At 53.7% G+C, this 23,235-nt stretch overlaps 1 protein-coding gene across 6 annotated transcripts in view; it reads right to left on the bottom strand.

Annotated features, from left to right (window-relative positions):
* NBEA (neurobeachin) overlaps positions 1–23,235 on the bottom strand; it is a 446,461-nt gene that overhangs the window by 208,191 nt on the left and 215,035 nt on the right. For 5 of the 6 annotated variants that reach the window (XM_045839137.1, XM_045839139.1, XM_045839138.1 and 2 more), the window contains 2 exons: positions 20,263–20,371; positions 17,403–17,569 (listed from right to left, as the gene is read on the bottom strand). In XM_045839137.1, the coding sequence (XP_045695093.1) occupies positions 17,403–17,569; positions 20,263–20,371 (276 nt within the window). Of the gene's footprint in view, positions 1–10,099; positions 10,375–17,402; positions 17,570–20,262; positions 20,372–23,235 lie in introns of those variants that run through there. The other variant, XM_045839143.1, reaches the window with a different exon arrangement.

Raw genomic sequence — 23,235 nt, 5'->3', positions numbered from 1 at the left:
CAATTAAAGAGAAAAATTAGAGAGTAAAGTATTATTTAATATACAAAATACTTTTGTTATTCAGTAGCTGAAAATGACAGCAGAGAATGACCAAAACATTTTGAAGGAATTTCAGACTGTGTAGTTGAAATATTTGGGGGAGAGAAGACTTAAATATTTCTTAGTTTACGAGTGTATAAATAAAAATTCTGCTAATAAAATAGGAGTTTTGCTAAAGTCATCCGCTGTGTTCAGGAAAGTTCAAAGGGAAAAAAGTAAAAATCAATAAGCTCTGTGTTCGTTGTCACAGCATTATTAGCCTTTAATCGCGAGTGCAGTTGAGAATCTGCAGGAGACAAACAGAGGAAATCCTATTACGGAACACTCCTGCCTTTAGAAATTGTTCTACAATGACGTCATTTAAGTTTAAGTTATACATTTTATAGATATATTTGTTCTATCTTTAGAAATATAATTTCTACTATATTTAGAAAATGTATATTTATAGTACGTGTCATATTAGCGTGGTTATGTATGCAAATATAAATATGAACATATCATATTTACTTTGGATCTCTACAGAAAGTTATATAAAATGTTACAAGAAGGTGGGAAGGATGGGGAACTGAGGTAAATCATATGTGTTCACTGTTAGTCTCTCTTCACATATGCGCAGTGTGGTGGTGAGCCTCATACAGAGTCAGATAAATGGATTTGGTCCATGCCTATTAGTTTGGAACAGATAACAGCCCAGAGACTATTGTATTAGGCACATGCCACCCCACAGATAAAACATTTCCAGCTAGCATGTTCAGCAAAGGAAAATATTAATTTCTTTAAGTTGTAAATATAGAAACATGATTTGTATCCTTCACCAGGCAGAGGTAAAATGGTTAAATGAAAGAAAAGCAAGACAAAAAAAATAAGTTACTGTAATAAAATTACGAAGTTACCACAAAAAGTTTCTTTAAATTTACATTATGGACACTCAAAAAGAAATACTCGATGGATAATACACAGGTACACTCATGTCGACCTTGACTGACCAAAGTCTAAGCTAACAAAGCCACTGTAGAGCTTACAAAAACCTCGAACACGGCACAGACCCGGAGGACGGGCCTGAAGGCCAAGGCGGATGCCAGAGGAGAGGACATCGCGGGCCACCACCACGGCGGGGCTGAAGCACAGGACGTCCGATCCCACCGGGCGCCCGCACCTCACTTTTGAAAGAGAAAGGTCACGTGACACAGTGAGACACTTCAGACTGAACTCCGTCCGGTGAGTCCCCAGGGAGCTCGTGACGGACACCGGGGACGGTGCGGGTCAGTCTGACCGCACGTGGGGGACACGGGGAAACGGGCAGTCGTCTGCGATGCGTTTCACAGGTCTAGGCTGCAGGTGGCCGGGGAGCTCCGGAAACACCCTGACCGACACCGCAGCGTCCGGAGGAGGGCGCAGAGGCGACCCGCCCAGCACCCGCGCAGCGCGGACACCCCAGGTCTCCGGGCCACAGACTGGGTGCAGGGCGGCACTCGAGGCCCGCACAGGTGGCTCGCCCACCGCTCAGTGGTGCTGCCGAGGCTGGAGAGTGCCGGGCAGGCACGGCGTTCCAGGGCGGTGCACGCCCTTCAGAACACGCAGGTCCAGAAGCGAAGCGCCCAGGGGGCCCACCCACCGAGCTGCTACTCCAGATGTGCGGGCTGTGCGTCCCACGTGCGCGTCCCACGCGCTGGCCTCTGCTTTGGTGTCCCCGTCGGCCAGCCGCTGCGTGCGGGTCCCTGTTGCCGAGCGGGTGGCGAGCTTGGGAGCTGGACTCTCCTCTCCTCTCGCAGCTTATCGTGGCTCTGACACCACCTGGGCCCCTACGCAGGCCTGGCCTCGCCTCAGGGGCTCCCAGAGGGCCAGCCCAGGGGTCCGAGCCACCCCCGTGGGCTGCTCCCGCCCCGTCCCCGCCACAGGGCAGGTACGCACGGGCCCCAACGCGTGTGCACGGAGGTATGTCAGAGCACACAGACACACATCTGTCACTTTTGAAATTCTTTTCCCTGTTCATCTTCTAAAGTACTGACTAAAAATGTATCAGCCTTTATTCTTGTAATCAGGTCCAATTTTACGAACAATTTCACCACTTCTCATTTCCCCAACTTCTAAGTGTCTGCTCTCCCTTTCCACGTTCCCCCGCAACGGAGCAGTTCTGTAAGCCCTCTCTGTCCTGCGGTCCCGCGGGGCCAGGAGGCGGCGGCGCTAGGGTGGGCACCGCGCCCCCGCCACGCTCTGACCTGCGGCCCGCAGAAGGCCCCGAGCTCCTCTGCCCGGCCCCCTCCTCCCCGCAGCCCCCAGGTTCACGCTGCCAACCACGCACCGGCACAGCCGCTCTCCCGAGCGTGCGGGGCCCTGGGGTTCTCGGAGTCAGACTCGACTTCTGTACTTGGGCTTCAAGGAACAATTTCAATCTTACCTCCTCGCGCCCCACCGCAAACTAACGCTGCTTACACTTCATGCCAGGACCAGGCGTGACCTACCCCTGGCTGACGTCATTTTCTCCTTGACTTTGAACAATACACTCGCCCTGTTCACAACCCTGATGCTCTTAAGAATCCTACCAGCTACCACCGCAAGGCCACTGGATTCCTTCGGTCTCTGCAGGGAGCCTTCCTGGACGGCGCTTTTGACGAACGCTTCACTTATCTCTAGTTCTAAAGACCAGGTCCACATTGCTCTTCCCCGGATTCCCGCAGGGTCCGCAGTCCCCGCATCTGTCAGGGGCCGGCACGCGTGGCCGCCGCAGTGACGCGCACGCACTGCGGCTGTGACTGCGTTCACGGTGGAGGGCAGAGCCGGCACACGCGGAACCCGCTCGAGGGTCCACCCGTGCCGCAAAGGCGGGCGGCCCGAGGAAGCGCCCCGGGGTGCTTCCCCGTTGGTCCCCGACCTTCGTCCCCGACCCTGCGTGACTCCTGTTTCCCGTAAACGTCGGAACTGGCGGCTCGACGGAATTCAAGTGTCCTCTGCTGCCCAGGTTAAGCACTTCCATTTCCAGTTACACTTAGCTTTTCCCTTCGAGTTACAACATGCACGCATTTCCACGTTATTGCAGTGGACACTGTGGTAACTGCAACACTTGGAAATGTAAGCCTGTTGCAAACGTGAGACAGAAGGAGGGTGAACGGGAAAGAAGCAAGGCCTTACTTCCAGGCCTGGGTCACAAATGATAGCGACGGTTCAGGTGTTAAGGAATTATCAGAGAATTCTTTAAATACTCATTAAAGAATTGTTATTGACCATTTTATGTATATTAGTGTTTTCTAAAACATGTCACTTACTACTTAAGAGGCATTATGCTACATAAAATAACAATAAAATGATTAATTCCTCATTCACTTAATAATTGATTTTCCTGCCATTTCCTGTACTTCTGACTACAAAGCAAAAGCCAACCCTCGAGGTGCTTAAACAGATGTTCAACAGAAGGGAATGAAGAGCTTCGCTCTCTACACGAAGGCGACAAGGACAGCCCACGAGGGGAACAGGGGAGGCCAAGTGCACCGTTCCCAGCGAGCCCCGCGCCAGCGGCCTCCTGGTCCAGGCGCTGGGCTGGCAGCCTGGAGAAGTGGCCGTGAGGAGGCTCCCGGGGACTCTCGCCTGGCCACTGCCACGGCGAGGCCTTGCTGTCATGCCCCCCGAGTCTCAGCCCTGCGTGGTGAGTAGTACCCCGGCCAGCACCCCGGGTGAGGTGCTTCCCCCGCACGCCCATCGCCCGGGGGGCTGTGTTGCTGGTTTCCTTTTCTCTAAGGCCCCGGGAGCTCGCTTTAGCCCTCGGAGTCACACGACCTACGTGCCCACCACACCTGTCACGGCACAGGGACACCGTGCCCCCCCACCCCGGTCGATTCAGTTTCACCCCCGAGTATTATATGTCATTAGACATGGAATACAGTTTTGAAAGGACAAGAAACAAATTATTTTCGTAAGTAGGAAGTAACACAATTACGATGGTCAGATAAGCTAGTCTGGAGGGCGGGAAATTTCATTAGGGACCAGGAAGACCGTCCGCTCTCCCTACGAACTCCCGGTGCTGACTGAGCGTCGCCATAAGCAGGTCGTGACCTCTCGGGACTTCTTTCCTTATCTGCAAAATTGAGTTGCTACGAAACCAGCTTTCCTCTTGAGCTAGGTATTCAAGATCTCCCGATTGAATCGGAACCCTATTTGGAGTCTTATCTCCAACCACGATCCCTCCCATTCCTCATTCTAGATAACGTAATGCGATGAAGCAAGCCCGGCTGTTCCTGCTCTGCCCTTCCTCGGGCTGGGCCGTCTGAACAGTCGTCTCTTCGTGAAGCACGCACTCTCGCTAATGCACCACCCCACACAGCACTAAGTACTGCTTCCTACTAGCATCACAACTGCCTGAGGATTGCCACGAGCTCCCCCAGGACAGCTCTCGGGGCCGAGGCTGGCCCCGACCCGTGTCATTGTGTTCCGCAGTGCGAGCCCCGCTCTCTCCTCCGCGTCACAGCCGGGGAGTCGCGGTGCACACACCCGAGCCGGCGGGAGAGGGCGGGCGGTCTCCCGGAACCACGCACGGGCCGGACCGCCGGTCGGCCAACCCGCCGGGCGCTCTGTGAGCCGAGCACACTGCCCGAGGCTGCGCACTCACACTGCTGAGAGGCTTTCGGTTTGAAACATCATCATCTGGCTTCATAATCACTCTGTGATAGTTTAATATTATCACACCAATGGACTGAATTACCACATGAATGCAAAGGAGAAAATTCATATGACCATATGATAAATGAAGAAAAAAGCATATGACAAAACTGTTTACCTATTCAGAATAAACACATTTTGATGGATTAGGATGGGAAGGGAAAGGGACTTCCTTTCTCTTGATAAAGAGTATCTATCCCCCCCCAAAACAAAAAACCCCAGACAAACGAACCAATGGCAATTACTATAACTATGGCCGGACAGTCCCTGCCTCCCTGCCACCAGGACTTGGGTGGGGGGGATGTCCGCAGCCGCGCTGCCACGCTGCCACGCTGCCGCGCTGCCACGCTGCCACGCTGCCACGCTGCGCTGGACGGAGGCCCCGTCGTCCCAGCACGGGACGCAGGACGGGCAAAAAGAGGCACGCACACTGAAAAAGTTCTTTTCTGTTCAAAGTTTACCAGATGACAACTGAAAATCAGAATTCTACCAAATACATAAAATACTGCAGTTAAAATTATTCAAAATACCGTGAATATTATTTACTCTTTCCACATTTCCGGGCAAAGTAGAAAGCAGAGGTAGAGACAGAAGCAAAATGGGTCCTTATTCAACATCATCCAACCGTAACAACTCCTGGAAGGTTAGTAAGTCCACCCAAACAGTAACGATTTGGGTGTGTTCGTTCACTTGTGTTTACAGACCACCACGTATGTGCTAGGTTTCACGTGCCAAGAACTTCACTTCCTGGGGAACACAGTTTGGGCAGTAAGTGAAAAAATAAATATACAATATGGCAGGGGCATAAAACTAAGTAGGAATTGTTCTAGACGGAGAGAAGGAAGAAACTAAACCAAAAGTGGCAATACTTAAAACCAGTGTTATGAACCCTAAGTCAAAATGTCAGGGGGCAACTGGAAATTCCGATCTGACCGGTGAGAGTTTAACAAGGCCAGTGAGAGGTGTTCGTTTTCCTCGTGTTGGTTCTCCCCCGGGGCAGCCAGTGAGGTGCTCTGGTGCTCCGCCACCCTGGCACGTGGCAAGGCAGGGATCCAAGTGGGCAGCCGAGGGCACCTCGGGCCGCCTGGGTGCGCTGTCCCCACGCAGAAGCCGGGGGCCGGGTGGACCCCCTCACCCAACCTGCCCAGCCCAGCATCTGCAGCCAAACCACTGAGTGGAGTTCACACTCCACGTCTGCGGCGTTATTTGGAGCTTGCCGGAGTTTCATACACTCCAGAAGCTTCCTCTCTTTAGAAACACGCAGCAAGGAGTGGCAGCGTCAGTCACCACAGAGAGTAACAACTAGTGTTGGGATGCACTGCGTGTTTAATCCTCACGGCCTTCCTCGTGGGCACGTCCTGTGTATTAACAAGGCAAACGTCTTGTGTTAAACTTGCTCAGAGAGCCCCTCTACAACGCCTGGAGGGTAGACCGTTTCACAGGATGAAACAAGCTGCCGTGGTGTTAGTGATGGTGAAAGGATCCGCGATGAACAGCGAGAACTGAAGCAAGTGATCCGGGGCGGCAGGAGGAGGGATGAAGCTGAAAGTTCCAAAGCCATTTCGATGGCATTTCGATGGGTTTCCCGCAGGACAGGAGGGACAGACACTGAAGAGACCCCAGGTGGCCCGCGGGAGATGTCCCCTGCCGCTAGGCCCTGTGTGGCGCACCGCAGGGGTGTAGAGGGCAGCCACCACGCTGGCTCAGGGGCACACTCAAGGCCAAGAGACAGCTGTGAGGTTCCGGCCACCTCCGGGTGGGCCGGAGATGGAGGTTCCCGTCCAGTGTCTGGGGCTGGTCAATGAGTACTGTGGTTGGGGTTCCCCAGAGAAGAAAGCCTTCGTTCATACATATATATGCACACACACACACACACACACACACACACACGGGGATGAAAAGGACCCGTATGTGATAAAGAACTACACAGAGAACAATGGATTCATCCCTGTTACTTCAATCTAAACTGATGCCAGCAGACGCGCTGCCCCCCACGGGGACGAGCGCCAGGCCCCCACCAGCCCAGGGCCCGGGCTGCTCAGTGTGCCGAGAGGAGCGGCGAGAACCCACATTCACACACCCGGTCCCGATGGCGCCCAGCTCACTGACGGGGGGGGCTTTGCCTATGCACTTGATTATCATTTACTCAATGACCGCTCCTGGAGACGCTAACAAGGTGCCTTGCCAGGGGTCTTTTCCGTATGTTTGTGAAGTTACTGCTTCGTAACGTATCTGAAAGCGCCCAGAAGAACTCTCAGCTTGCCCAGTTTAGAATAAATCTAGCTTATCAGCTTTAAAAATGCCCATGCGATAGTTCATACAAGGCATTTGTTATTGCCCAGCCCTCCGAAGTCTTTCTGCACCCGGAAGCCACCCCAGCCGTGATGTTTACGATGCTGTTCAGTCTCGAAAGGCACACACGCCCTCCGTGTGACAGCCCGACTCCCCGGCCGGGAGTGGCATCGTCTCTGCAGGTGGGGCGTCTGGCTGCGACTCTGTGACCGCGTGCTGCTCTGTGATGAAGACAAGACCCCGACTCAGAAGAGCACAGTGTCCGTCTTAACGCAGTCCGCAAGGACACGTGACAATCTGCGGCTTCTTAGATGAGCTGTGCGAATCAAGCGTTTAGGGCTGCCCTCTGCTTGAGAGGCTGTGAAAACACACGGAGACACGTCCTCAGGGCTCGGGGGCTACGGCTAAGGCAGAGGGGCTGACCGTCCACGTAACGACACGCAGCCTCTCCACAGAAGGGCTCTCCTTCGCTCGGTGGGAGGGCCGGCTGTTCCGTCTGCAAAGGTGCCGCTCGCCTCCCTCCCGGGGGCCATGCCCGGAGCAGCGGCGGCGGCCTTGTCCTCGGGCAGGCGGGCCGCTCGCCTTCGGTGTGCCGCCCGGGACATGGCTGGACGTGCCCACACGCGTCTCCGCAGAGGGCTGCACTGTCTCTGTAACAGCCTTTGCATGAAAATACAAATTCTAGAATTTTTTCAGATTTTGCCTTCTACAAAAACACTTCAGGTGTTTAGAACTTATCATTATCACATGAACTGGATTAACTGCAGCCAAAGTAAAAATCCGATCGGAAAAGAGGGTTAGCTGTTTCAGAACAGCCAGCTAAACGGACCGGAAGTTGTCCACGTGCGGAAACGGGGGGGAGACGAGTGTGCTGGCCGTGAGGCGATGTTACAGATCGACTGGCAACGCCACGAGAGCACTGGCGGCGCTGGCCCTCCCAAAGGGCGCCGAGTGAGCCTGGGTCTCCTTCCGGTTTGGAGACAGCCTCTCTGGACTGTGACAGCACAGTGCAAGTTCAGTGCTGTTGAACCCTTTTATTTTCTTTCACTGCTTTAACCTAGTGCTCTGCCTGCTCATTTTTTCCTTGAATGCCTCAATGACTTTAGTATTTTTTCGGAATGTCCCACCAGTTACTTACAAAAAGCATGGGATATAAAAACTACTGAAAGTAAGATTTTCATGTTTGAGAAATTATATAATTACATTATTAAGAGGTGTACACATAAACAATTATCAACAGAAAAGTAATACAGAGAAAACACAGTATAAAATAAGGCTATGTTAATATATCCTTTAAAAACAATTTTATGTTAATAATCTTAAGTATATAAAACTTTAACTATTTTTTCAAATACCAACAGTATGCATACTAATTATATCTATTTCCTTTTAAAAACATGGTTGTCACGCCCTGTACATAGTGTCTGAAAACAGAACAGAGATCACCACAACTGTGTCCCAGGAACGCCCGTCAGGAGGGGGTGGTGCGGCGCTCCTGAGGTGTGGTGGCCGGGCCCTGCTTACGCTGCCCCACGGCTGAGCCGGAGGCTGGAGCCATTCCTGCCTTTGGACATCCATCTGCTTCCCTGAGCCCCCTGGGGGGAGATTGATGGGAATGCAATCACGTCGGGGGCGCAAGATTAAGTGAACAGTGACGCAAGTAAAGAAGCCATTTCTCTGTATTCCAAGGGGTTTAACTCAGTTACTTAAAATGCCATAAACATGAGCAGTCCTCTCTCCCTACGACGTGTCCGTGACAGATGACTTCCACACAGAGCCCGCCAGGGCAACGACACCTTCCACCGAGACGGGCAGCCCGAGTATCAGAACCCTCCAGTGTCCAGCACAGGATGTCAGTGTGCACAGAGTGGCGAGCAGGTCCCCTGTAAGCTAATTTATACGTTTCATTTATAAAAACAGATATATGTGCGTGTACTAATAAGAGAGGATATTTATAGTGAAAAAGACTGAATTCAATTTCCTAAATGCTTTAACATGTGTTTTTATAGTTTCCAAAAGGTCGAGGAGGACATCTTATTTTAGGGATTGCAGTGGTATTTATGTGAAGACCTTTAGTCCGAAAAGCAAGCTTACAAAAGCCACCGCACCCAAGGAGTCCAGAGATCTTTCTCCACGCCCTAATGATGCACCATCTCCCCCCGCCGCAGCACAATGGGGTCTGCCCAGGTAACGGAGGCACTGCCGGGAGAACAGTCCCCTCGGCCCGGCCTGGGCGTGCTGTCCTCTGTGGCGGAACGCAGGACTGAGGGGCTGCGATGACCTCGCTTCACCCCAGGTGCTCCTCACAAATGGTCAGAGATCATCCGCTTTATGCCATTTTTAAGCCAAGGAGAAGTTTCATTCACGTGGTAGTCCAAAACACTGATTTTTACTTTAAGACTAATGACTTCCAATATTTGTGAAGCGTTCTTCATTACGGATTTTCCTCATTATCATCTGTGTGTTTTATCTAATTCTAACTGTATGTTTTAAGCATTTTACAGAGCGTCTTACTTCTGAGAGACGTACTAAAAATAACCATCCTAACTGATAAAAAACACCTACACACTTGAGGACAAACAGCAGCAGACGCCACGACGACAACTGGCGGGGTCGCAGAGGGCGCAGCCCGCCCGCCCCGCTGTCCGGACGACAGGCGTGCCGACCGGGCCCAGACAGCTCCCCCGAGGGCTGCAGCGCCAACCTGCTCCTGCCCAGGGGCCCGCGGCGGAGCTCTGCCGGGGAGCAGACGTGCTGCGGACCCGGCAGGTGCGGCCACCCTGCGTGTGTACCGCTTCCGTTCACGGGGCCTGCCCCGTGTGCGCGTTTCAGGGAGACAAGCGTGGAGACGTCGGTAAGGCTCTTCGTGCCCCTGGCAATGCCTCCTTGTTCCCCTCCCCGCGCGGCGCCCTCTGCCGGCCGCCCGGGCTGTCCGTTTTCCCACTGAAGACACCAAGAGGCCGACAGTCTCCCTTCCCACCCGAAACACTGGGGTCACCGTGGCCGATTCAACGTGAGTGCCCCCGGGAGACGCCACCCTTCCCTTTTCTTACCTCCTGGTCCCCACGATCTCCACCCGGGCTCCCCTCCATCACCCTCACGGCTGCAGGTGACTTACTCTCCCACGGCTGCGTTTCTGGAACCTTAAACTCGGGCATCGCACAGCTCCCAACCTTCAGTTCGCCAGCACCGTCTTCTCGACGCCACCGTTCTCTGCCTGTGACTCTCCTCCTGTCTTCACCTCCTTCCTTGACTACCGCAGATTAAGGACACGCCGTCACTTCAACCAGTATCTGTCTCTTCATATTCTTACCCTTTTGCACTGCTGAGCCTGACCAGCAAACACGGCCCTGGGAGAATCCATATGCTGACTACTTTCGGGGCTCGGGAGAAGAGAGCACAACCCTCGATGCGCTGCTGACGGGACCTGGGGAGGAACAAGCCCTGTGTGTGTGTGTGTGTGTGTGTGTGTGTGTGGACAGGGAGGGTCCGGAGGAGGAAGTAAGCCAACAGCGTGTCTGAGCCCTGACCGGACGGCTCGGGCGGATGGGGCAGGTCTGATTCTGCCCGGGCACAGACCTCAGTTCCAGGTGCGATGTTTCTCTCCTCTCCTCCCTCTCCACAATCAATAAACACGTCCTCGGGCAAGACTGAATTTTCCAGCGGCCCCACGGAGGAACTTCAGAGAAGCTGAATGTGGACTTACATGAAGCCCAAGTGCAGTGCTTACATTTCCTCCCACTGGAGAAGGCAATGTAAATGTTAAGAAAAAAACAACACACACGCACAGAAGTGGAGCCAGGAAGTGAAAGTTAATATGCTGTTTCAGAATACCCCAAATCCAGGGTTTATTTTGGAAGCATATAATTTTCACTTCACGGCACTCCCTGCTTACTGCTTATTTGATGTATTACTATTTATTTTATGTTGAAGTTATTATTTTGTGCTTATAAAATTTATTTTATGTTGTTAGAAGTTATTATTTTAACTTTAAATCCTTGAATCAGTGGCTAAGACAGCTCTTGTTCTGGAGGCGGAGGCTGCAGACTGGAACCCAGCAAGTGTGTCACCCTCTCACCTGGACCTGGTATGTTTGCTTGCCAGGTTCGGATCTGTGCGTCATGTAGCGTCACTTCCTACGACCGTCACAGCCGTGAGACAAAACTGGGCTGCCATGCAAGTGAACGTGATTTCCTCGCAGTGCTGGGAGGTCCCGGCCGACAGTGCCGAGTCCGGCACGGCGACTGCCGCCGCGCCCACTGGGTGCAGAGCGCGCTCCGGATGTAAGTCTGGACATTTTTAACTGCTTTTAAATCGCCAGTTTTTAGTGCATTTACTTTAGGATTAAAAAACTATTTGATTTTTAAAAACACATGTTGTGAAAACTGATTCACTTATAGATATTAGTTGAAAGAAAACCCAATTTATGTCTTCTAAATTATATAGCCAAAACACCTGTGTTGGTATAAAAATAACAGATGTCCTGGATTACAGTTTACTTAACTTTACAACAGTAAATATGCACACACATTTATGTGTGTGTATCTTTTTAATTTAAGGGCCTACTACAATCTCTCCTTTCCCTGGGGCTGTCGTGGCCCACGTGGGTTTCTTTCTCTTCCGTGCCGTCTCACTGAGACTGAGCTGACGCAACACCGTGTGACTTTAGGGACTCCAGCATGACGACCTGACTTACACATTTGGTGAAACGGTCACTATTTAACATCCCTCACCTCGTACAGATCCAAAAACCTGATGGAGAAAGGAAAGGTGTTTTCCTTCCTGTGGTGGGAACTCCCGGGGCCCGCACTCCCGACCTGCAGGCACAGCGTGCAGCAGTGCGGACCACGGTCCACGCCACGCGCTCACGCCCAGCCCCAGTGTCCTGCAACGGGACCTCTGTGCCGCCTTCGATCGCCTCCACTCAGCCCCGCCCTGCCCTGCCCCGGCCTCGGAGGAGCACAGACCCGCCCTCTCCCATCTCCCAGTGCTCTCTCTCTCTGTCCGCCCCCCGGGGCTCCAGTGGAAATCAGACCCCACGGCATAGGCCTTGTTCTGTCTGACTCACGTCATTCAGCGTGATGTCATCCGCCCGTGCTGTTCTAACGGTGGGATCTGCGCTTTTTAAAGTGTGTGGGTGACGCTCTGCTGTGTGTGCACAGGTACACAGACACGCGTGTGCGTGCATGTTTACATCTCCTCTATCCTTCATCTGTGGGTGGACACGTGGGTCGTCCCCGTGGCCTGGCTGCCGTAAACGATGCAGCTGTGAACTCGGGGTGCGGGCATCTCTTTGGGGGGTGTTTTTGTTTCCTCCAGACACGTTCCCGGCGGTGGGAGTGCTGGGTCGAAAGGCAGGTCCGTGTTTAGTTTTCTGAAGGCCCTCCACACTGCTCTGCGCAGCGGCCACCCCGGTCTGCGTTCCCACCGGCGGTGCACGAGGGCTCCCTTCCCCCCATCCCCGCCGGCGCTCGTCGCCTCCCGTCTTTCGGAGGACGGCCGCCGGGGCGGGGTGAGGCGGTGCCTCCCAGCGAGCGGCCTTTCACACTTCCCTGGCGACCGGCAACACTGAGCCCCTCCACGTGTCTGCTGGCGCTCACACGTCTTCTCTGGACACAGTCTTCGCAGGCCCTCTCCCCACGTCCAAATTCGGCTTGTGTAGTTTGAGGAATAGAAAATACGACCCCCAAAATGAAATAGATGCAGAAAAGCTGTTCGTAATGCTATTGTTTAGCAGCATTAACTGTTAAACATGCAATTTAAAGGTGCTTTCAAATTCTAGTTCTTTCTCAGGGGTGAAATAAAGATCAATAATACCGATACAAATGTTAAAATATGCTAGATCCAGCACCACCGAGTCAAAAAATGAATGTGAACATTAAGTTAAACACGTTATTTTGTAAAACAGCAAGGAGAACATTACAGGGGCGGAACTCCTTAGACTGCACAGAAGTTGGAGGACTGACGCCTCCAACCTCGAGAAGCACAGGAAGCCCCGGCCGGGCAGGGTGCTGCCTCTTGGGGGGACGCCGCCGCCCCTCTCTGCGAGGGGGACGCTGGAGGAGCCAGACCTCACGTCCGCTCCCGCGGCCGCAGAGCCAAGGGGCGAGCCGCCGACTGCGTGTGAACATCAGCGAAACACACGCCGGATCAGGGACTGTCATTCCAGGTGCACAAGGGACTCTTGAACTCAGTGACAAGAAAACAAACGACCTGGCTAAAGAACAGGCCACAGACGCCCACAGACAGCTCACCAAAGACGACACACACACGGACAGAGAGTGCAAGCCCAGGAAAGGCGCTCTGCGCTGCACGCCAGCGGGGACGTGCGGAGCAGAGGGAGATACTGCTGCGCATCTGCCGGAGCGGCTGCCGTCCGGGGCTCCTACACCCCCGCACGCCGGCAGGAGGTCTGGACAGCAGGAAGTCTCCCTCCTCGCTGGTGGGAATGCAAGACGGCGTGGCCACTTCGGAAGGCAGGTGAGTGGCTTCCCGGAAAACTGAACGTACCGCCACCACAAAACCCACAGTCACACGCCTTCCCCCAAGTCCCCTCGAAGGCTCACACCCACACAGAAACCTGCACGTGGGTGTGCACGGCAGCTTTACTCACACCTGTCAAACCTCAGAAGCAACCGAGGCGTCCCTGACTGGGTGAGCGGTCCGCCCCAACAACGGAAGGCCCGTCAGCACGAACAGGAATGGGCTATGGAGCTGCGGCAAGACATGGAGGAACCTTAATTCTTTCCAAATTAAAGAAGCCAATCTGGGAAGGCCGCATACTGTATGCTTCTATTATACGACTTTTTGGAAAGGCAAACCTGTGGAAACAATAAAAAGATCCGTGGTGGCCAGGGGTTGCAGGGCTGGGGGTGGACGGGTGGACAGAGTCAGAGGGTTTTTAGGGCAGTGACAGTGCCTTGCGTGATAGTACAATGGTGGATACCCGCCATCCAACGTGTGCCCAAACCGATTCGGCACACGGCACACGGCACCGAGAGAGACGTCACTCTGGGAACCAGGGTTGCCCCTGGGCCGGAGGCGAAGCTGTCCGTGATACTAGCATCGCAACGTCAGTCCTCTCTACTACGGAGCTTGCGTTTCAGCGGGAACAAAACAACAAAACTGACAAATACGTAAATGTATGTGTGTGATAGAAACACATCTTGGAAAGGGAAAACAGAGCAGAGAAACACAATAGAAAGTATTTGGGGAAAGAAACGGTTTTAGACCAAGGGACACAGGAGGCTCTTCCGGGAAAACACGGCCTGAACCGGAGCGGGCGGCGGGAGGGCTGCTGGGAGGACGCGGCCCAGGCACACTGCAGCTCCGGCGCCCGGGGTGGAACCGGACAAACCGGGAAGGGCGGTGGGGGAGAGGCAAAGGGACCTGCGCTGTCCAGTCCCCGCTCCCCGCCACCAGCCCCCTGCAGATGAGGGCCTGTTCGGTGAGCGGGCCCAGGCCCCTTCTTTCGGGGCTGTTTCCTCTGCTGCAATGCTCAGGCAGGCCTCTCTGCTGGAGGCTGCCTGGCCAGAGTGGAGTTCTCGACCTTTCCAGCAAAACCAGTGCGCTCTGCCCTGGCCAGGGCTGCTTCTCACTCCGCCCTCCCGGACCTCTGGGAGCTGCGGGGCGGCAGGGCCCGTGTGCCTTTGGGCCCTGGTGGGGACGATCCGGGCTGTGGAACTCGGCTGCACTGGCCACGCACGCCTCCTGAGGACTTGCGTGTGGCTGGTGCAACTGAGGCACTGAGTGTTTAGTTAAGCTTAGTGTTCGTTCATTGATCTGACCCACCACGTGTGACCTGGGGGACTCCTGTTGCAGGGCAACTATGTTGGCATCTGAGCCTCGCCCGCGGCTGCGTGCAGATGGGGTGGGGGGCAGAGCAGAGGCAGGAGCCCCGTGACCTCCGCTGCTGGGTGGGAACCACAAGGGCACCACCCTGGCTCTGGCGATACCAGGGGTGACAGTGAGAAGTGCAGAGGGCTGGGCGTACACCCCAGCGGAGCCAGCAGGGTCCACCGAAGGGCTCGCTGGATTCTGAAGGGTAGTTCGGAGCAAGACAGCCGGCGTGTGCAAGGCCGGAGCCCGCTGGGTGGGATGGGGAAGCCCACAAGAGCGGCCCGAATGGGCGGGAACCTCCGGAGCCCAAGGTGTCGTCGTGAGTGTGAGACGACCCGCAGACACCGCGGGGAGCGACGTGGCCGGGGCCGGGTGTGCAGGTCTGGAGAAGAGGGGGCGATCTGGACTGCAGATGACGAATTTGGGAGCTGTCAGCATACGGGCAGGATTTCTAAGCCAAGACACTAGATGAAATTGCCAAGAGAGACAAAAGAGAGAGGTGGTCCAATGACTGCGTCTCGCTAGCTCCTCACAAACCAGGGAGGAGTGCAGAGAGCACAGCCGCCCCGTGAAGACGCGGAGTTGTGCGGCCCAGTCAGGAAAGGATGGCGGGAAGGAGATGGCACGTGTTTATTCGGTCGCACTGGGAACCAGGCCTGCAGGGCAGGGCAGAGGACGCGCGGTCTGCTGCGGGGTCCGCTGCCCGTCCCCGTCCCCCATGAGACAGCACAGTGGGCAAGCGCGGGAGGGGGTGCTCGGACAGGCTGCTGCGGCACGGCACGTGGTGACGGTCGCCCTCGTGCATCTGCGCTTCAGTGACGTCATGAACCACTGCGACCCGCACCGGGTGCAGCTCTCTACGTTTCAGGCGATCCCCCCCCCCGCCCCGTTTGAGCCGAATCACTGGCGATGCGGCGTTCGCATCCTGACCATGGGTGAGCATGCAGCCGGACCCCCTCAGGAGACAGAGGCGAGAGACCACGCCAGCACCGGGCGGAGCGTGCCCGCTCCGCACACCGCCGCTCTGCCCGGTGGTTGAGTCCGGGCGGGGCGGCTGTGCGGCGCTCCTCCCCACCCGGCTCACAGTTCTGGGTCACCCGCGAGGCTGTGGCGCCCGGTGGTCTGGCCAGGCCCGTCCAGGTGTTGCTGCGAAACACTCTGTAGGGGTGACAAGCACCTACACTCAACTGACTTGAGGTAAAGGGTGCTATTCTCAGTAATGTGGGTGGGCCTCCTCCCGCGGGGTGAGGGCCTTCGGCGAAAGGCTGGGGTTCCTGGCAAAGAGGGACTGCTGTCTCTGGGCGTAAGGGAACTCCTGCTGGAGGGGCAGCCTGCCCGCAGCCCGCAGCCCGCAGCCCGCAGCCAGGCCAGCCCCCGAGTCAGGACCGCCCTTCAACACAATCTGCGTCTGTGCCTTCGTCCCTGTTTGCCTCCCCGTGCCTCCCCGCTCTGTGGGCTCCGGGCCGAGTCTCTCGGGAGGGCCCGACGGGGCCCTCGGCCCCCACGTCGTGTCCACACAGTCCGCGCGGTGCGCCTTTACCTGAGCCGGGAAACCTTCGGTTTCCTCACGGTGCTACGCAGAAAATTTCAGTACAAACCTTCCCAGAGGCGCTTTGAAGGTTAAAAAGAAAATCCACGTAAAAATCTCAGAGTGGCGCCGGGCACACAGTGTTTGATACGCATTAGATGTCCTGGTATTACTGTTCTTATAGGAAACAAACACTGAGTTGAGACCATTTTAAAGACATTAGGTTATAAATGTTACTTTATGTTCAAACTAAAAAATAAAAAGTTTTCTTTTAGGAATCGAAGGGCAGTAGTCAAATGCTGCCCTAGTCACACCCAAAAGCTCTTCCCCAAGTGGCGTAACTCCCACCCGGGCCCTTCTGGCCAGTGTCCCCGCCGCGGTCCGCCAGCCCTCGGGCCAGCCGGCGGGGACGCAAGGAAGGCGCCCACTGGGGCCGGACAAGACGGCGGCGCACGGGCGCACGGTGAGGGCCCGCGGCCACCTAGACGGGCTGCCTCGCTGCCCGATCTCCATAACACTTCCTTGCACGAGGGAAAAACGTTTTTATGAAAATTATGATTTTATGCCTACAAACTGTGATTTAATAGTAACCAATTTTGGTCTTAATTGTGCTGTAATATCATAAATGCTCTAATTTGAGATGAAACACTTCTTAAGAGAGACTAAATAGGAAAGTAACAAAGAAAAATTTAAAAAGAATGTATTACTTCTCCACAGGAAATGCTTATATTGTTACTTGTATATAATAATTAAGAAAGATATTAATTTCATAAGTAGGAAGGTCTGACTCTCTTTAAGATTAAAACACTTTCCCAAATTTTGTATTTTGTTACAAATAATTCAAAATCACAAACAACTTCCACTGGAGCTCCTTTTAAAAGTTCGCATTGTCTTCTAAACCGTTCTGAAGCGACATCACTGAAGACACCAGGAAAAATACAGCCGTTTTTAACGCCATCGACCGAGTTCTCTAAAGAGCGGAACAGCGCACGGCCCCGTCGAGTGCACTGTGGTCACCCGAGCGCCCCGGCCCGCGGTGGCGGCGCGCACCCACCTGTGGGAGACGGCGCCCCAGGCCCCGTGCTTGTTGGTGAGGATGTTGAGGATCTTCTGCTTCAGCTGGTTGGCGGTCACGTGGTCCCGGTGCTTGGCCGCGCTGATGAGGTGGTCGCACATCTTCTCCTCCTCCCTCCGGTCGGCAGCGTACTGGGCGCACTGCGACTGCAGGGACACAAGGAGACGCACGGTGCGTGCGTGAGGTGTGCTGTGCGCAGACAGGGTGCTAGGAAACTCTGTTCTCAAGGGCTCACACAGTCCCTTTCCACACGTGTGAGAACGTGTTCTTTGTGTGGGCTTACACGGATGCGCACTAAAATAATTCGGATAGCGTGAGCTACCTGTGTTCGTGCCTGTTGGCATCAGTAGTGCAGCTAACCATTCTTGCCGTGTATCAGCCTGTTCAGAGTCAGCATAAAGAGGGCCACCTCGTTACGTCTGTTTGATGTTCTAATGGTGACTCTGGTGTAGAGGGGACTCTAAGTTTCAACGTCACCGAGTGTGTAACGAGAGCTGTGTAACCAGGAAGGAAAACCCACACACATCTAGAGAATGCAGATACGATGGGAAGTCGTCACCAGGGAAAAGGCCACATCCGGGAAGGGCCTGACCATGCCCCCTCCATCCCCACACTGTTGAAGACGACCGTGGCCACGCTCATTTCTTCCAGGGATTGACCCCACAGTAACCTGAGGAGGACTAATGCGTGTTCCAATTCGTCTTTTTGTCCAGGGAGGGACTCACCAATTAGTCCAGGCATCTGCCTCCACAACGAGGCTGATACTTCATTAGCTCATAGGAGACTAAAATTAAACTTTCATTTTCCTTCCTTAACAATTGCAGTGATTAACTAAAACACCTTAACCACGGAGTACCCGCCTCACATTACATACACCTTTTCTCTTAATTACAGACTTGCACGGGAGACAGAGAAATTCCTCAGAACGTTCCAGTAAAATGTCCTGACTTTTCTAAAATCTTTTCCAATTTCAAAATGATTTAAGTGTTTGGTGAACTACATAGATGCCCGCCCCCAACCCCCACAACACTGCATTTATTGTGTAACTCTGACCTAAAAAGAACAAATTCAAACACTTGGGTTAAAACAAACACAATGTACATTCATTAAGTAACAATGGTAAGAGTCTTGAAATCGGATTTACATGAGTATTTTATGTACACATAATCTAGAAACCACCGAGTCTTCATGTCCTCTGTCAGAGCTTCTTATCACTCTTGGCCATGTGTCCTCGCAGAGTGATCTCATCCCCCGGGGGGATGCTGGTGTTGAGTGTATGTGAAAAATAAACTTACTCTTTTTACATATAGAGCACAGATACACATACAGCTCAGAAACAAATATGCAGCATATTAACGGTGATCGCTGGGAAATATTTAGGATAAAAAATAAAAAGATTCCTTTGGGGGCAATAATGAAAAAAAAACTTGGAAAGTACTGTACTTAAGATCATTTTGGTTAAATATGTGTTAAAGCTAGTAAATAACATCTAGCTTCATAAAATTATATTTTAAATGCTTCCACATGACAAATACTGATTTGCTCCCATCCCCATAAGGTATTTTGATTTTCTCAGGAGAAACACGGGTGGGACAAAAGTGGGCTTGCAGTTGCCACAAGGAACGAGCAGAAACACAAGAACAATCACTCCGCTGCGAACCTCCTCCGCCCTGCCCTGTCTGATCCTGCAGGGAGTTCAGGTAGCACCCGAGACCTTACTAACACCAGTCGAAAGCTGATGGAATATTCTTGTTTTGTTTACGGTTCTGACCTGCTCTGCACCAAAGACATCTTTTGAGTAACAGATAACTCCATCTTGTCACGCAGAGTCCAGCATATCCCGATGACTAAATCGTCCAGGTGACACAAAACTGCTCTCTGGCAAACACGTCGCTGTCACTGGCTTTCACCGCAGCGTGGAATCATGGGCTCCTCTCTCAGGACGCAGGCTCTGCAGTCCCGCACGACAGACAAGTGGGGCGGCGCTCGGGCCGCGGGCCTTGCAGCTGGCCAGGTCGGAGGTCACCAGGCCCCGGATGTGAACTCGCCTGACGAGGAGGGCTGGCTCTCGGAGATAAAAACCCCATCAGAGGGGGGGTCTGGGGCTCCGACTCCCAGCCGCCCCACACCCGTCCAAGGAGGAGTGGGTGGGGTTTCGGCAACAGCGGGCCGTGAGCCCAGCACTGGTCAGCCAGCCATTTCTGAGGCCACTTCTGCTTTGTTATTCAAACAAGCTGAGTAAGCGCTGTATTTAAAGCGGCGAAATCTGAGTATTTGTCGAATGGAAGCAATTCAAATAATGGTGAATAATTATTGACATGCTATAAATATAATGTTTTAAGTTAAAACTGATTTCTATGGAACACATAGTATTTCAACATCCTTTACTGCTTGCACACAAAACAGAAGTGACACTTAATTTCTTCTTTATTCAAAGTACTTACGAGGATTTTTAAACTATTCTATTTCCATATGTACATGTAGATCTACATACATGTCGCACAACAGCAATGCTTCAATTGTCAGTAAAGTATCAATCATAAAAATAAAGTGAAGTAAAAAGCTGTGTGGTCACTCTAAAAATGGACATGTAGACAGATAATAAATCACTGAGTGTTTGGTAAAACTGAGTTTCTTCGTAGAACCTCTTGCTGTACCCACATCTAACAGCATATAAACTGTGCTAGCTTAAAACTTACGGGAGTGACTGCGCGACAGAACTTTACTCGCCACTACAGGTAAGTCAGAGGAACGCGGGGCCCGGAGCGGCTGGCTGGCCCGGAAGCAAAGCAGGAGGAGGCTGCTCTGCACGCCGCCCCCCCCCCGCCCCCCGCCTTACCTCGAACTCGGCGTGTTTGTGCACGTCCTCAGCGCGCTGCCTGTTCAGGATAAACTCCGCCTCGTTGGCCACCCGCACGATGTGGTCCTTCATAGCGTGGCAGAGTAACCTGGGAAGAGAGCACCCCGGGAGTCATTCTCCTCCCTAAGGAATCAGTCTGCAGCACCACAGACATCGACCGGGCGTGAATTTCAGGTAACGCTACAGGACAGAATGAGTCCAGTTCAAACCGCACCGCAGTGACGTCTGAAGTGCCCGCACACGCCCAGCACCGTCGGAGCAACGCTCCTGGCAGACGGCGTGTCCTGTGAGGGACCCTTCCTGGATTCCACCAGGTGAGCGAACGCAGGAAAACAGGGAGTTCTGGAGAAGCGGACTGAGCCCCCGCTGGCGGACCGAAGGGGCAGCAGGCCAGTATCTGGCCAGGGCTCTTTCCTTTTCTCCCTTTAACTGTGCTTCCCCATCACCAGTCAGTCCCCGCCCGCCCGCCCGCCCGCTCCCCGTGATCACCGCACCGTGGTCCCCGCCCGTGAGGCCCCCGTCTTCACTGCTCACCTCACGGCGCCTTCCCACCCGCTCGGCTCTGTGCGCGCGGCTCCCTGCGCCTCCCACTCTGACCCGACAGTCCCGGAGAGCCGCGCCCCAGTCCTTCCTGTCCTGACGCTCGCGCTCAGCGGCTTTCAGGGGAGATCGGGCGCGCTCGGGGTGGTGTGGCCACAGGCCACAGTGGCTTTCGGTGTCCCGTACAAAGTCTTCTTCGTTAGGTGACCCGTGGTTTCGACCTGAGGGAGCCCCACGGACCCAAGGTGGGCAGAACCCGCTAGAACCATCTCGGCCTCACGTCGGCTTAGCCCGAACTTCCCAGGCTGGAGCCTTGGCTTAGTTTCCGGCTAAAGGTGTGAAAGCCCCACAGCATGGCTGCTCAGGGCGTGTGGCCCAGGGCGCTCCCACTGTTGGGGGTGCCCGTGCGGCGGGGACAGCGTGGCCCAGGGAAAGGCCTACACTACGTCTTAGGCCTCCGTCGCCCCAGGCAGTGCCCGAGTGTTCCGCAGCAGGAGGAACCGGAGATCCCCAGGAAGCAACACAGCTTTCAGAGAAGTCTCTGCTCATTTTCAACCCGCTGAGACGGGCTTTAAGATGACCCTACACTAACCTAACCATCAAGTGCAGTCACCTCTACCTCCTTGATGTACTCCAGTAAGTGTACCAATCCCATGAACACTGGGGTAATTTAAGCCCCGTTCGTCTCTCCTTTGGACTGCAACAGCTCCCGCGTTTCCTTGCCTCTCCCAAACCTCCTGCCCTCCCACACACTTCTCACGTCGCCGTCACTGTTACTTACAGACATGTCTGCCCGGCGAACACGGGAACTGGACCGGACCGTCGGACGACTCACACAGGCGCCTGTCCTGAGCTCCAGGGAAGCCCTGCAGCTCCTCGGACGAGCCTGGGGCCCAGGGCCCTGGTGCGGGACACCCGTCCTTCCCGCCGCCCCCGCCGCCCACACGGCCGCCAGGGGACCTTCTCGCGGCCCCTCACGCCTCTGGGCCCTTGTTCCACGTACTTACAGTGTTTGCTACATTGTCCTCACAGTATTTGTTACCCTGTCTCAAACTTACTTCTCCTCCTTTCCTGTCCAACCAGCCTCTCCCAGGCTGTGAGGTCACTGAGTGAGTTGTGACACCCACTCACTTCTGTGTCCCGTGTGACCGGGCGAGCCCTGTCCGAAAGTGGGGGCTCGCCCCTGTTCCACAGCTAGTGGATACATGGCTGAACGGATGCAGGAAGGCGGGCCAGGAACATGGTGGTTTTTAATGAGAAGGCAGTTTCTTGACTACAAAATTCTGTGATACGTTTAGCACCCAGGAAGTGAGGTATATAAGAACATCTGGTGACTTAGGACTATCTGTCACAGAGCGTCTTCCACCTCACACTGTGCACACAACACAGGAAGGGGGTGAAGCGGTCTTCACCTTCAAAGGTGGGTTTATCTTTCAAAGGAAAGAGAAAAAGAGACGATTTGTTCAGTCGCAGTCATTCCCGTTCCAAACGGGGCTGTCACAGATGTGGGAAGCGGTCAGGAGACATAACAACGTACTCTATTTCCAACAGAACAGTTTTTTTGGTGAGGCAAGTGCCGATATTCTCAGGTATACCCAATTTTATTTAGTTTGTTATCATTTAAATTGCCTGTCTTTGCCCCGACAGTCTGAGATCCTGAATTTTAAGCATAAATAACTCCTGCAACGTGATGCAAGGAAAACATCGATAGAAAGGCAGCAGGGGAGTCAGGTGACGAGTCCTCCATCACTTGTGGTGAAGGGGGGCCAAAGGGCAGAGCTGGTCTGCACCTGGGTCCTGCCTGTCACCAGCATCAAGACCTTGGGCACATAATGCCCCGTGTCTGAGCTGCAGCTTCCTGATGGCCATTGTCTTTTTGCTTTTGAGTTCTACGAATCCTTTCTATATTTTGGATATTAGCCCCTGATCAGATATGTGATTTGCAAATGTGTTCTCCCGGTCAACTGGCTGCCTTTCCGCTTTGAGGATGGTTTCTCAGGATGTGCAGAATCTTCTTAGCATGATGTGGCACCGCTTGCTTTTTTTCCCCTTTTAGTGTCAAATTAAAAAAGTCATTTTCAAGACCTATCTCAAGAAGTTTACTGCCTATGCTTTCTCCTGGAAAGTTTATTAGAACTTCATGTCATTAAACAGAATCATCTAGCATGCCTTTGCTGCCTGACTTCTCCAGCGCCAAATACTTTCAAGTTCCAGGCATGCTGTGTGCACCAGCTCAGACCTTGTCATTGCTGAGCAGTAGCCCACACAACGATGTATCACAGTTAGTTTACGTGCTGAAGGACATGGGTTATCTCCAGTCTTTGTCTCTTATGAATGCAGCTGTTGCGAACACTCACACACAGGTCTGGAGATGGACCTACATACTTATTTCCCTTGGGAAAACATCCAGGC

This window comes from Phyllostomus hastatus, unplaced genomic scaffold (assembly GCF_019186645.2).
Source record: "Phyllostomus hastatus isolate PE091 unplaced genomic scaffold, TTU_PhHast_1.1 phas_contig_29, whole genome shotgun sequence".
NCBI classification, from domain to species: domain Eukaryota; kingdom Metazoa; phylum Chordata; class Mammalia; order Chiroptera; family Phyllostomidae; genus Phyllostomus; species Phyllostomus hastatus.
This window is presented reverse-complemented; position numbering and strand designations above follow the sequence as displayed.